General features: G+C 49.2%; 1 protein-coding gene across 3 annotated transcripts in view; it reads left to right on the plus strand.

Moving 5' to 3' along the window:
• The window catches only part of MATN2 (matrilin 2), a 136091-nt gene that overhangs the window by 38531 nt on the left and 83902 nt on the right, over nucleotides 1-13658 (plus strand). For all 3 annotated transcript variants that reach the window (XM_019468040.2, XM_053896595.1, XM_019468038.2), the window contains exon 3: nucleotides 8985-9554. In XM_019468040.2, the coding sequence (XP_019323585.2) occupies nucleotides 8985-9554 (570 nt within the window). The remainder of the gene's footprint in view (nucleotides 1-8984; nucleotides 9555-13658) is intronic.

Consider the following 13658-nt stretch of genomic DNA (forward strand, 5'->3'; position numbering starts at 1 on the left):
GATAATGATTCACCTTACCCTGCGTCATTCCACAGGCTTCTGTATGCTTGTCTCACCGAACCCCTGGACTGTAAGCCCCTGGAGGCCAGGGACTGCATCTTCTACCCGTCAACACCAACAACTCCAGCACTGTATTTTGCCCATAGTGCCTTCAGTTCTCTCCCCTCTGTCTACCAGCCCTGAGCCAGGGGGTGGTGAAATACAGATGAATAAAGCCCAGTAGTGACCCCAGAGGTCTGTCCTGCTGTTTTGTGGGTTTGCAGGCCAGTAAGTCTGGTATTTGTGGGATGACATCATGGCACATTGTCGCGAATGGTGCTTAGTGTCGGCACTGCCTGGTGAGGCACAAGGCACTTTTGGACGTGGATGCGTGCAGCAGGTGAATCCCTGGGGCTAAGGCACAGTGGTGCCCCCCACCGCAAGGCACTGGCCCAGGGTAGAGAGTGAAGAAGACATGTGCCCTGGGGGAGTGTGTCTTGAGTTGAGCTTTAACTCCCGGGGCTCATCCAGTCTCTGCTTCCAGTCCTCCCCAGATTTCATCGAGGGAAAAATGTGTTAATTGGCAACCAGGAGTTGCAGTTAGGTAAGGCTCTTCTCTGGGACATTTTCCTGCTCATAGGAGACTCTTTACATCACATCACATACTGGGAAGTAGGGGCTAACAGTGCAGGTCCTAGCACCAGACTGGCGTGGGTTTGAAATCCTTATCCCACCACCACTCTTTTGCCCCATGCCAGTGGACTTGTTATTCAGACTCTAAGGGTCAGCACTGGGGGCAATAATGGTGCCTGCCTTATTTATTTTCTGAATCTAGTTGAAAGCCAGGACATAGCTGACACGTACATGATCCAACATCAGAAGAGAACATGGGAAAATCCAGGATGTATGGTTGCCATACTTACAAGGTCTCTCTTGGTCTTGGAAAGGGCTCCCTTGATACTGTCTTCTCCTCTGGACTCTTGGCTCAGTGGTACATGATCTTTCTGGCTCACATACCCCTTGGGATGGAGCTCTCAGATTTGTCTCAAGAATCAACAGAAAGAATTACAAGTGCAGATTCCCAGGTACTAGCCCCAGAGAGTCAGATTCACTGCCTAGGGTGAATTCACTGACTAGGTCTAGGGTGCTGCCTGGAGCTCGGCATTTTAAATACACACCCCAGGTGTTTATTCTTTTTTAAGTTTATTTATTTATTTTGAGGGGAGAGAGAGAGAGAGAGAGAGAGAGAGAGAGAGAGAGAGAGAGAGAGAGAGAAGAGCAAGTAGGCTCCACCTTGTCAATGCAGAGCCTGAAGCAGGGCTAGAACCCCTGAACCATGAGATCATGACCTGAGCCGAAGTCTAGAGTCAGATGCTTAACTGACTGAGCCACCCAGAGGCCCCCACACCCCAGGTGTTTCTGATGTCATCAAGACATTGAGGTTACTGCTGTGGGGGTTCTTTCTTATATCTCCACTGACCAGTGCTCCCAGTTCCTGGAGGAGTATCTGCACCTTCTCTCTTCCCTGTCCTTCCACCCCTCCCAGTCATACATGTACATCAAACAGATGATGGAGCATCATACCTGGAACTATGTGGATACCAGGGATTCGCAGAAGATACCGCATGTGGCTGGGTAGCTCCATGCGTGAGATGCTGGTGGGAACACGTCCAAGCAGAGGTAATTGGGGGAGGTACCCGAGGACTCGGAGGAAGGCCTAATTTAGGCTGGTGGGGTGGGGGCATCAAAGAAAGGTTTTCAGAAATAGGTGCCCACAGGGTTGAGTCCTAAGCTGAGGAGGCAGCCTAGAGAGGATGTAGGAAACTACAGACTAATATTGTCAGGGGATAAGGTATAGGGTAGGGAGGGCTGGGCCAAAGCCTTTATTAGTTCGTTCTCCCATGAACATGATTATTTTTTAAAGTTTATTTGTTTATTTTGAGAGAGAGAGAGAGAGCAGGGGAGGGACAGAGAGAGAGAGAAGGAGAGAAAGAATCCCAAGCAGGCTCCGTGCTGTCAGTGTGGAGCCTGATGTGGGGCTTGACCCCACAGACTGTGAGATTATGACCTGAACTGAAATCAAGAATCAGACGCTCAACCGACTGAACCATCCAGGCACCTCTCCCATGAACATGATTGATCATGCTGTCAGTGACCCTTAGGTGGTGGCTTTGGAAGAAATTGCTTTGATGAAAGAGTATCCTGAGAATTTACAGCTGCCAGGTTTAGCTATTGTGATTCTGATCAATGAAACTCACCAAAATATTCGTTTATAGGAAAGTTCTGCTGTAAAGAGAAGAGTAAGTTCCATTTGTGGGAGAGTCTCTCTATTCTCTCAGGCCAGGAAAGCCATTGATGAGAAGGTTGGGGTGGTGGGGAGTGGGGGGTGGCGCCTGGGTGGCTCAGTTGGTTAGGCATCCGACTTCAGCTCAGGTCATGATCTTGCAGTTCATGAGTTCAAGCCCTGCGTTGGACTCTGTGCTGACAGCTCAGAGCCTGGAGCCTGCTTTGGATTCTGTGTCTTCCTGTCTCTCTGCCCCTCCCCCACTTGCATTCTGTCTCCCTCTCTCTCTCAGAAATAAATAAACATTTAAAAAAAAAAAAAGAAGGTTGGGGCATTATGGTTGGGTGGGATCTAAGGGCCCAGTTGCAAAGGGTCTGGTTGGCAAATCGGTTTCATTCCCCAAGCCCCCTCCAGACACCAGGTGGAGGGAACTCAGGGTGCCAAGCCGGGAGCTGTGCTGTGGCAGAGCTTTGATTCTGAGCCTGCGATTGATTAGGGGTCTCACAGGTGCCAGGTCGGGAAGCCGGGGGGATGACGTGCAAAGCTTGGGATTTGCCATCCTGGCTTGAGATTTTATCACGTGACTGGCTGACAGGCAGATGTTCTTTCCCTATGGTTTATACCCTTGGGTTTTTGAGCCCTATGTGCAGGGCTTACTATTTATGCCAATTAGATTTCATCTTGTTAGTTTTTTTGTTTTTTTTTTTTTTTCAACGTTTTTTATTTATTTTTGGGACAGACAGAGAGACAGAGCATGAACGGGGGAGGGGCAGAGAGAGAGGGAGACACAGAATCGGAAACAGGCTCCAGGCTCCGAGCCATCAGCCCAGAGCCCGACGCGGGGCTCGAACTCACGGACCGCGAGATCGTGACCTGGCTGAAGTCGGACGCTTAACCGACTGCGCCACCCAGGCGCCCCTCATCTTGTTAGTTTTTAACTCATCATTCCAGCACTCAGAAGTCCCTTCTGGTCCTGACTCCGTAGTTTGGCTTATTCGCAGTTGCTCCCGGCATCATGTGTGGTGGTGTTGAGAGACCCGTGAGTGCCCCAGCATTTGGAAAAATGTTTGGAAAATCTTACCAAGTGGGGAATGATTTGCTAATGAGTCCAAAGTATGTTTTTAGATGCCATCAAGAAGCCCAGGGTGTTTCCCTAATAGAATATAATCAAATTTTCAGGATGTTCCCCAGGGATTCTTTAGGAGGTTGCGAGTAGAGCATAATGGATTCACAGAAGGCCGTAGCTCATCAACATTTACTGTCAGATGTCTGGCAGGGGTTATACAGCAGCTGGCAACTGACTAATAAGGGAAGTGGAGACGGAGGGACTTGACCGTGGTCTTTGCAGCCCTAGCCAAGGAGCACGTGCCCCAATCAAGTGCCCTAAGTACAGGGGAGTTGCAGGTTAAGTCACTTTGGGGGCATAGGATAAAAAATAGTCTAAACTGCCTCTGAAATATCCATGAAATCACCTGTAAGTCCCAAGAACTAGTCACAGTCTGGAGGAGGCACAAGGTGACAGAGCCACACAAGGTGGCCTCAGGGGCCATGTTTCAGGCATCTGTGGACATGTACTCATTGAGCATGACACTGGGTAGGGTTGTGGTGCTGTGTTACATGGTAGTCTTTTTTTTTTTTTTTTTAAATTAATATTTGAGAGAGAGAGAATCCCAAGCAGGCTCCGCTTTGTTAGTGCGGAGCCCGATGCGAGGCTTGAACTCACTAACCGTGAGATCGTGACCTGAGCCGAAGTCGGACACTCAACTGACTGAGACACCCAGGCACCCCACATGGTAGTCTTTTCTCTTGGTCTGTCTGTCTCTCCAGCTGTCTTTCTTTGACCAGCCCATATACCACAATTCACATAAACCAAACGCTTATGGGATGCAGTTTCCCTCGGCCCTCCATCACCCACATCCATCCTGCAGTTTCCCCAGGCCTTGCTCCTACTGATCTCTCAACAAGCACTTGTCAGATGAATGAGAATGGAAATGACCAGCAGCCGGATTTACTGGGCTACTGCTATTCAGGGAGGCAAGCATCTGTTTTATCATTTTATTAATTTTTAAAAAGACAAATAGGCATGGAGCAGAGAGAAGCCCTTGGCAGGAGGCAGGCAAGTTTGAGCCATAGCTTCCAGGCTGTGATTCCAGGGAAGGAAGGGCCAGTGCAGTCCTGGTGTATCTTGAGTATGCTGAGGGTGACAGGTCTAAAAGAATAAAATCCTTCCTGAGTATTGCTTGGCGGTTAAGAGCGTGGGGTACAGAGGCAGACAAAATGGGTTCAGATCCTGGCTCCCCTCCTTCCTAAATACGAGGCCCTGAGCTAGTTATCTGGCCGTTCTAGGCTCATTGTCATCACCTGTAAAATGGGATAGTAACAGCACCTACTCCCTAAGGTGTTCATGAAGAACAAAGAAGCCAACAACTGCAAAGTATTCAGAACAAGGCCCAGTACTCATTAAGTGCTCAATAAACAGTAGCTATAAATTGTTACTATATTCTTCTGAGTTTCACAACATCCCTGGCAGGTATTATTGTCACCATTTCACAGAAGAAGAGAGTGAGGGTCAGAGAGGGTAAGGAGAGGCACGAGACCACATGGACAGAAGGTGGCAGAGGCTGGACTTACACTCAGGTCATAGGACTGTCTGTTGTATCACTAAGCATTTCAGAGCTCCTTTTCAGTCTCCGGATGAAATTATTTTACCCTTATTATAGATACATATTTTCCTTCCCCAAACATGCTTTGATCTTCCCAGGCAGATGGCACCAAATATTTACTATACAATTACATGGCCGTGATTGAATTTAGCCAGAGCAAGGAGGCTGATTAGTCAGGGGTCTGCAACCCCGAGGAGAGGAAATCCTTCCAAGGTTGCAACTGTAATCCCACTGGGGTAGAAATGTTGCTTAAAATTGTCCTGGCTCAGGTTCAAGGGTAAGAGGCACTTGTTTCCCCAACTTTGGGGGCTTTGAAGACAAGCTGACTGTACTGAAGTGCTGGTGACAAGGTCCAGACTGTCACTTTGTGGTTCAAGGGATGACATTTTATGATGTGCCCAAAGACCCTCATCCAGTGCTGTTGAAAGTCTGTCATGAGGGGCCAGAAGGAAGATTGCACGCTCTTCTCCCAGGCTAGGGACACAGGGATGCCATTTATCAGAACCTGTATGTGAAGGGAACACACAGAGGAGAGTCTAGAAACACCTCTTAGCAGTCCCCACATGGAAAAGCTGTGGGGTTCTTCACAGCAAATATTTCAGAATGTCCCCAGCATCTACAAAGCCCATATTGTAATGCCAGCTGTATTGAGAATTTCCAAGGTGTCCACCATGAGGTAGAGGAAGAGCCATTAGTATAGTTCCAGGTCTGACCCTAACGAGCCATAAGGCCTCACAGAGGTGGAATCACATTTCTAAGCCTCAGTTTCCCCTTCTGTAAAGTGAGTGACTTGGACTTTATTTCGATCCCTCCAGCTCTAAGAATTTATTGGTCTATGAGTCTACGAACCAAAGTTCCAAAGTGGCTATGCTTCCTCACAAAATGGCAAGATTTGGGTCCAGAATCTATGTCTCTATTAGCAGAATCTACACTTGCTCTAGACCTTCCCGACTTTGTGGTTTTCATCCACCTCCTTGAACTGACTGCTGTGGCTCAATCCCTTTTACCTGAAGCCTTGCTCCACCACCCAGAATTCCATTTAACTCTGCAAATGTTGACCAAAGACTTACTCGGTTCCCACCTGCATGGTTAGGCAGATGAATGCGACTGTCTCCCACTTGGGGGAATTCACAGTGAGATGGTGAGGTCCAGACTTGCCAGAACTTCGTTTCTCCAGAGATCCCTCTAGTACCTAAACTAGGGGTTCTCAAAGTGTGGTCCCTGGGCCAGCAGCATCAATTTTGCCTGGGAACTATCTAGAAGTGCAGATTTTCGGGTGTCACTGTAGATCTACAGAATCAGAAATTCTGGAGGTGTGGCCCACCGATCTTAGTTTTGAACAATCCTTGAGGCGATTGGGAGGCACCTCAAGTTTGAGAACCACCGGACTGGCCTTCTCAGGGACAAGCTGAAAGACTGTGGTCCTCAGCCCCTAAGGGACCTGAGGAGTTCTCCTGAGGAGCACTCGGTCACTCGGGCTGCCAGGACTGGCTTTCAGCTCACAGCCACAGTTCCTTTGGCACCTCCCACAATATTTCGAACCTTTGTGGTGTTTTTGTAAATGCCCAGGCGTTGTGGAAACTACACATTTGTTTTGACGGGAGCTAATCCAGTTTAGCACATAATTCCCCATGGAACTTCCAGGCTTCCCTTTAAATTGACTGTGATGCTTGATGGGATGTTGACACCATGACTAAGACCCACAGCAAAGATCCCAACCCCAGAGGACCTCCTGCTTCCAAAAATCTCCCGAGGAAGAGTTCTCAGGAAGCCAGTCTGCTGTCTCCTCTCTCCCTCCCAAGAAGGCTTTCCTTAATATCTTCCTCCATGGCAGGGTCTGAGCCTGGTTGCAGTTCTCCTCAGCAGGCGGAGGTCACTGGGTCACATTCTCCCTGCAGTGAGTTCAGACATCAAGGGTGGGGTGCGGGTGGCTCCTGGAGAGGGGCCAGCCTGGGTCCTGGCCCTTGTCTTCTGTCCTGGGACCTGCGGGTCTGTCGTCCACGGCTCCGACCCAGGGCTGTATGCTAGACCATCGGCACCTTTGTGAAAATTACAAGAGGCACCCCTTCTAGCTGCTTCTCGGGGTGGACACAGCCCCTGGGGTTCAAGATTTCAGCCCCTTGCCTCATAGGGCAGGTGCCTGTGTGCAGGAACAGCAGCCTTCTCCCCAGCCTGGGCCCTGCAGGAGACAAATGGGGGGCGGTGTGGGCAGATAAGGGGGTTCCCACACACAGGACCCAAGGCTACGCTCTTCACCAGCGTCAGTTCCTTGAGTTCTAGCTACCACCTAATGCTGTGGGTGTTGGTATTGTCTCCATATAGGTTTTTTTTCTGTATTAAAAGGGATTTTCAAACTTTCAGTGCCTCCATTTTCTTGTGTATCCAAATGGATATGACACTAGTCTTTCCCCTTAAGAGCTTGTTCTGAAAATCAAATGAGACCATAGAGAAGAATGCACTCTGGAAAATAGATTTTAAAACATCCCACAAACGTCAGGTTTTATATTGATCTTTCTCCCAGAGTCCTTGAAGGCAGTTTCTGGGGCCTCTGGTTTGAGAAACACATTTTGAATTCACACAGCCCCGGCTTTATGTGTGGGTGCAGCACAAGGTTGGTCTCCTGCCAGGAGGCTGTGGTTTGGGGGTGCTTCCTCGCCCCCAGATCGGAAGACTTGTGAGGCCACGCGGTGGACGAGGTGTGTGTGCAGGCGCTCGGGGCGAGTCACAGCCTGGCAAGCCGGCCTGGACAGGATGACCTCATGGGCCTTTCCCACTTTTCATCTCGATGACTGGGTTCACTGTTTCATATTTGGCTTTCTCTCTCTTTCTTGCAGCTGTGGTGATTTGGATTTAGGGCAAGCATTTGGGATCCCTTTTCTAATCCCTGTCAAATCTGGATTTAGCTACAGAGTCTGGGAAGGGGAGGAGGCACCCCCCCTTTGGCCGGAGAAGGTAGCTCAGAACATCAGAGAAATTCCTCCACGCTCTGAGGGAGGAGGCCTCTCATCTCATCCCCTATCAGCCTCTTCCCAGGATGTGATGAGTTTCACCCACAGACTCAAACCTCTTCTAGCCTCCTTGTTTGAGAGTTTCTGGAACAAGTATGGTGGGGGTGAGGGAGAGACTTAACATTTGCCTTTTTCCCGTTAACTGTGTCCTTTGTCTCTTGGTCAGTCCCTTCTCCAGCTTCAGCACCTGCTCCCCTCATTGAGGTGGAGGCCCCCTCTCAACCAGTGCGGCAATGGTCGGCATCAACCACCTTGCAAACCACTGCCACCCTCATTGGCTTGTTATTATGTAACCTCCCTACAGGTGAGCTGAGTTACATGGTGTGATGCTAATATACTGTGCTCATCACCGGTGGCATCAGGTGCACATTTCCCAGGCCTTTCGTAGCTGGCTTGGGGTTACCCTCCAACTCCGTTCCTCTCTGCACCTCCTAGCAGCCCTTCGCTGCTCACTCCATTTCCACCACCCTCGTGCCATCGTAGGCTTCTGTTCACGTGTCTGCCTCCATGTGTTCCTTCTCTGGATGCGAACGCCGCGTGAGACCAGTTCACGTCCTGTCTCCTTGACCCCAGCCCACTAACATCCCCGTTCTCTGAACATCTAGTGTCGGCACCACGCTAATTATTCTTTCATTTGTTCCATTAGTTAAGTTCCCAAGGTGGATCGTAAGCTCCTTGACGGTGGTCCCATCCTAGGCTTATTGCATATTCCCTGCAGTATCCAGCCAGGCTTATGTGGCATGCAGTAAATAATAAAATCATTTTGGCCCCGCTCAGGTGCGTGCCCACCTAAAAACTGTATTGATGGCTTTCTAGAAACTGAAGTGTCCGTTTATCTTGCAAAAATAAATAGTATCTTTGTAGCCAATACTCACGATCACACAGTCATGTACATTTTTTTACCCTTACAGCTTCCCCAGGCGGGGAAGAAAAGCCCATGGAGATTGGAGGTCTGGAAGGTGACCCCCAGCCCTAGGATTTCCAACAACAGCCAGGCTGCCCTGGGCCATAGCACTCTTCTAATGGATCTGACCTCTCCTCTTTCCCCAGAGAGCTCCTGTGAGAATAAGCGGGCAGACCTGGTCTTCATCATCGACAGCTCCCGCAGCGTCAACACCCACGACTATGCAAAAGTCAAGGAGTTCATCGTGGACATCTTGCAATTCTTGGACATTGGCCCTGACGTCACCCGAGTGGGCTTGCTGCAGTATGGCAGCACCGTCAAGAACGAGTTCTCCCTCAAGACCTTCAAGAGGAAGTCTGAAGTGGAGCGTGCGGTCAAGAGGATGAGGCACCTGTCCACGGGCACCATGACGGGGCTGGCCATCCAGTATGCCCTGAATATCGCATTCTCAGAAGCAGAGGGGGCCCGGCCTCTGAGGGAGAATGTGCTGCGGGTCATAATGATCGTGACCGATGGGAGGCCGCAGGACTCCGTGGCCGAGGTGGCTGCAAAGGCACGGGACACGGGCATCCTGATCTTTGCCATTGGTGTGGGCCAGGTGGACCTCAACACACTGAAGGCCATCGGGAGCGAGCCCCATGAGGACCATGTCTTTCTGGTGGCCAACTTCAGCCAGATGGAGTCACTGACCTCGGTGTTCCAGAACAAGTTGTGCAGTAAGTCCTGCTCCTCTGGGGCTCTTCCAGGGGGAATCATGAGGATTCCTTTTTTCATCTCCCCGTGTTGTTTCTGTGCTACCTTGTCCCAGGTACTGTGTTGGCAAGGGGTGTTCAGCAAAGGCCAGGATAGACATGGCATTCTCCTGGGGTTGCACTCTGGCCAAGGAGACAGATAGTGAGGATGTAATGATGCAGATAAGTAAGTAACTGCAGTTGTAACAATATCATAGAGGAAGAATTCAGGGCAGGACCCAACCTAGACCAGGGTGCCCAGGGAGAATCCTCTGGGGAAGGGACGTTTGAACTCAGACAGCAGAATGAGTACAAGTAGATGGGCAAAGCTTTTCTCCAACACATTGGACTGCCCTGGCGTTCCTTAAGGTAGAATTCATGAGTTGGAGTAGACATGGGGACGGGAGGGCAAAAAAATTCCATAATGTCTCCTTGGATGGGGCCGAATACCAAGCATTATTGCCCCATGGTGGTGCTAGTGGTGGAGATTTTCTCTTTGAAGAGGCCCAGTGCACGGGGAGGGCTGAGATTTGGTCCCCTCCTTCTGTAAGGGGGATACCTGTCCACATCCTTGAGCTGCCTTCTGCTTCAGGGGTCCTCTGCCCTCTCTTGCTTTCTGATCCTCCTCTCCACAAGGCTTCTCTCTCCCTTCCTTGCCAGCCTGCGCTCAGTTACCTGAGCCCAGGGCTCCTGCCTCAGCTTTCTGCAGCAGGTCCGCTTGCCCTCTCCCCAGTTTCCTGCTTCTGCAGCTGGCTGCTTGTCCTTTCTTCCTCCAGGAGGGCAGGGGCTCAGGGGGCCACCCAGCCTCCTCTCTAGTCCTTGGAAACTGGAGACGTGCCTCCTGACCTGGTAAACAGTGTCCGGTGTTACCTTGCCCTTATCCATCTGTCCCTGTCCCCTCCAACTGTCATGCTTTTTTGATGGGAAAGCAAAAGGAAAAACCTATTTGGAAATAACTAGTGTTCCAAAGTATGAGTATGTGTGGAGAATGAGCTTAGGACCAGACTCATCTCCAGCTCCCCAAGAGCGGGGGGGCTCTGAGGACTCTTTTCTCAGACTCTTACACAGCCTTGGGACCCCCACTCCTCCCGCTGAAACCTCAGGGAGGAAAGATGGTGTGTTTTTGATGTGTTGTTGTTTTTTTGAATCCCCTGCTGAGAACTAACCTCAAAAAGCAGAGACTCCATTGTTTCTTGACTCTCAAGTCAAAAGATGTACTTAAAAAAATCAATGCCATGAAGGAAAAAAAGAACCTTTTTCTCTGCAATGTCTCTTGGAGAGTTTTCAAAAGTGCCATTTGGCCTGGCACGCAGAAGGGCCGTGTCAATGGGGTGCCATGGCCCAGGTTGCCCGGGAAAACTTCAACCAGTAGAACGCGCTGCAAACATTTTAAGGTTTATGACTTTAAATGACTTCTGCAGAATTTATGTTCCCCTTTTCCTGGAAATATTAAAAAAGAAATTGGTTCCGTGACAGTATTGATGGGTTTATTCATTTGTCTTGGAAAATGTCAATGGAGTTCTTTTATAAGCGCTCTGGATTTATCAGGAAATGGAAAGGCGATATGAGGCTAAGGATATGGACTTGTGTGAATAAGGATCTTTTCTGTGTGCTTTATGGTCAGGCAGCAAAATTAAAAGGCAATTTGGATCCTCCGCCCCGCACTTTGTTGTAATCTGGAAGCTTTTAAGAAAATATTGGGATTATGCCATTCGTTCGTTGGCGTGGCCCAAGAACCCAGGCCCCCTGCCTCCCTGGAGGAGACCAGTTTCTCTCCCACCACGTGGCAGGGTTCTGCTGAGCAGACCTGTCAACCGTCTTGACAGGTTGAGGAGGTCCTGAGTCCTCTTTATCAACTGTGCAGTAAAGATTTCAATAACTAATATTTATAAAGCACTTACTCTTCTGTTTTTATATTTGATCCTCACAAAAATCTGGGGGAGGCAACACAATACCATCCCTCCCCCCTTCACACCTTAGTAACTGCTTATGTGAATTCCCCGAGAACATATAGCCAGCAGGTAGTGGGTTCTCCTTCCGAAGCTCTTGCTCATTTCACTCCTCTGCACGCCAGGGGTTATAAATTCCTCTTTTAAGGTAAACCATTTTCTGGTGGCCACCTCCACAGTCCAGCCATGCTGAGTAAACCAACTTTGAGGTTGACATTCACCCCAGAATTTATAGGAAGCTTTGTAGGTTAGGGGAAGAGCAGACTTGAGTCTCAATGTCCCCACCTGCCACCTATATGATACTTAGCAAATCCGCTTGTCCTGGGCTAGGTACTTTCCATATGTTCTTCATTTAATACTTATAACAAGCTTATGAGGCAGATGCTATTATTATTCTCATTTTACAGAAGTGGAAACTGAGGCTTAGAAAGGATAAGCAACTTCAGATAGCAGGATTGGAGATTCAGTTTGCAGTTTCTCTGGCCCAAGCTCTTACCCTACCCTTCACGTGCCAGGCCTGAGGGTTCCAGGCTGGTAGAAAGATGCTCTCATCACAGAGAAGTGGAATGTTGTCTATCCAAAATGTGCACCTCAGAGGCCTTGGAGAGTCACCAGGGACTGAGGGAACTCTGGTCAGAGAATACCTTGGTCTCCCTAGGAGCTTCTAGAGAGCTTTAAAAAGGAGATAATAATATTAATAATCATTGCCATTTATTTTTTTATTTACTTATTTAAAAATTTTTAACTGTTTTATTTATTTTTGAGAGGGGCGGGGGGAGAATGTGTGGGGGAGGGGCAGAGAGAGAGGGAGACAGAATCCAAAGCAGACTCCAGGCTCTAAGCTGTCAGCACAGAGCCCGATGCGGGGCTGGAACTTATGAACCATGAGATCATGACCTGAGTCGAAGTCAGACGCTTAACCAACTGAACCACCCAGGTGCCCCTAATCATTACCATTTATTGACATTAATATGTTCATGCACTGTTTTGAGCTATTAGCCTACATTAATTCATTTTATTCATACAAGAAACCTGTGAAGTAGGTACTTTTACAATTCTCATTTTACAGAAGGGAAAACTAAGACCCAGAGAGGTTCAATGACTTATCCAAGGTCACACAGCACTGTGGTAGCATTGAGATGTGAGCCCAGGCATTCTGGCTCAGTGTCCACATCTTGACCATTAGGTGCTACAAAAACTTGAAAGATGAATAGGAGTTTTCCTGGCTAACTGAGGGGAGTGCGGTGGGTGACAGCAGTAAGCCAGGAAAGGAAAGATATTTTCACTTGATTTTTCCATTTCATTAAAACAACAGTAACAGCAGCAGCAGCAGCAGCAAAGAACTAGTCCAGATTCTCTCTTAGTTTTATAACCTGCTAAAGAGACATGACCCACATTTGAAAAATGCTGACGAAGGGGTAGGCAGGAAAGTGGAGGCCATGGTGCAACTAGGGACAAGATTTCAGAGGGAAGAAGGGCTGGGGCTCCTGTGCTTCGAGCAGAGCTGACAAGCTCTGCTTATCTGCGGATCGGGTCAGAGGAGACAGGCAGTCTTCCTGTGTGGTCAGAGCCGGTCCTTCATTGTCAAACTAGGAAGAGATTAGGCTCTGGAGCCAGACTGCCCTTGAGTGGGAGACCTGGCTCTGGCTGTCACTGCCTGTGTGGACATGAACTTGGGCACAGCAGCGGCTTTTATCTGCGGGCGGTGAATTCCCACACCAGCCACAGCAAGGCGGAGGCCGCTGAGGTTCTATTCTCAGGCCACCCCTGAGGGCACCAGAGAAACTTGGAGACCAGGTAGCCTGTGAATTGAGGCCCTGTCTACAAGACGACCAAAACCTACACATCCTGGGCTCTGCCATTTTTGCCACCCAGGGAGAAAGGACACTGAATTTAGGCGCTGAAAAATGCAGGTCTATCCTGAGCTTTCTGATGACTCATTGTAACCTGGGCGGGGCTGATTTTAAGTAACCTCTTGCTACCTGTTGTATCAGCCAAGCCTGGTATTTGGAGCCTAGAGGCTGGCAGTTCCTACCCTAACAGCCCCACCCCGCCCAGGCCAGACACAAATTAAGGCTCTAATAGTGTTCCTAAGACACACCTTTCATCCACCAGCCTGGGCGAAGTCTACACTTTTTAT

This window comes from Panthera pardus, unplaced genomic scaffold (genome assembly GCF_024362965.1).
Source record: "Panthera pardus isolate Hobbes unplaced genomic scaffold, ASM2436296v1 HiC_scaffold_7, whole genome shotgun sequence".
Taxonomy (NCBI): Eukaryota; Metazoa; Chordata; class Mammalia; order Carnivora; family Felidae; genus Panthera; species Panthera pardus.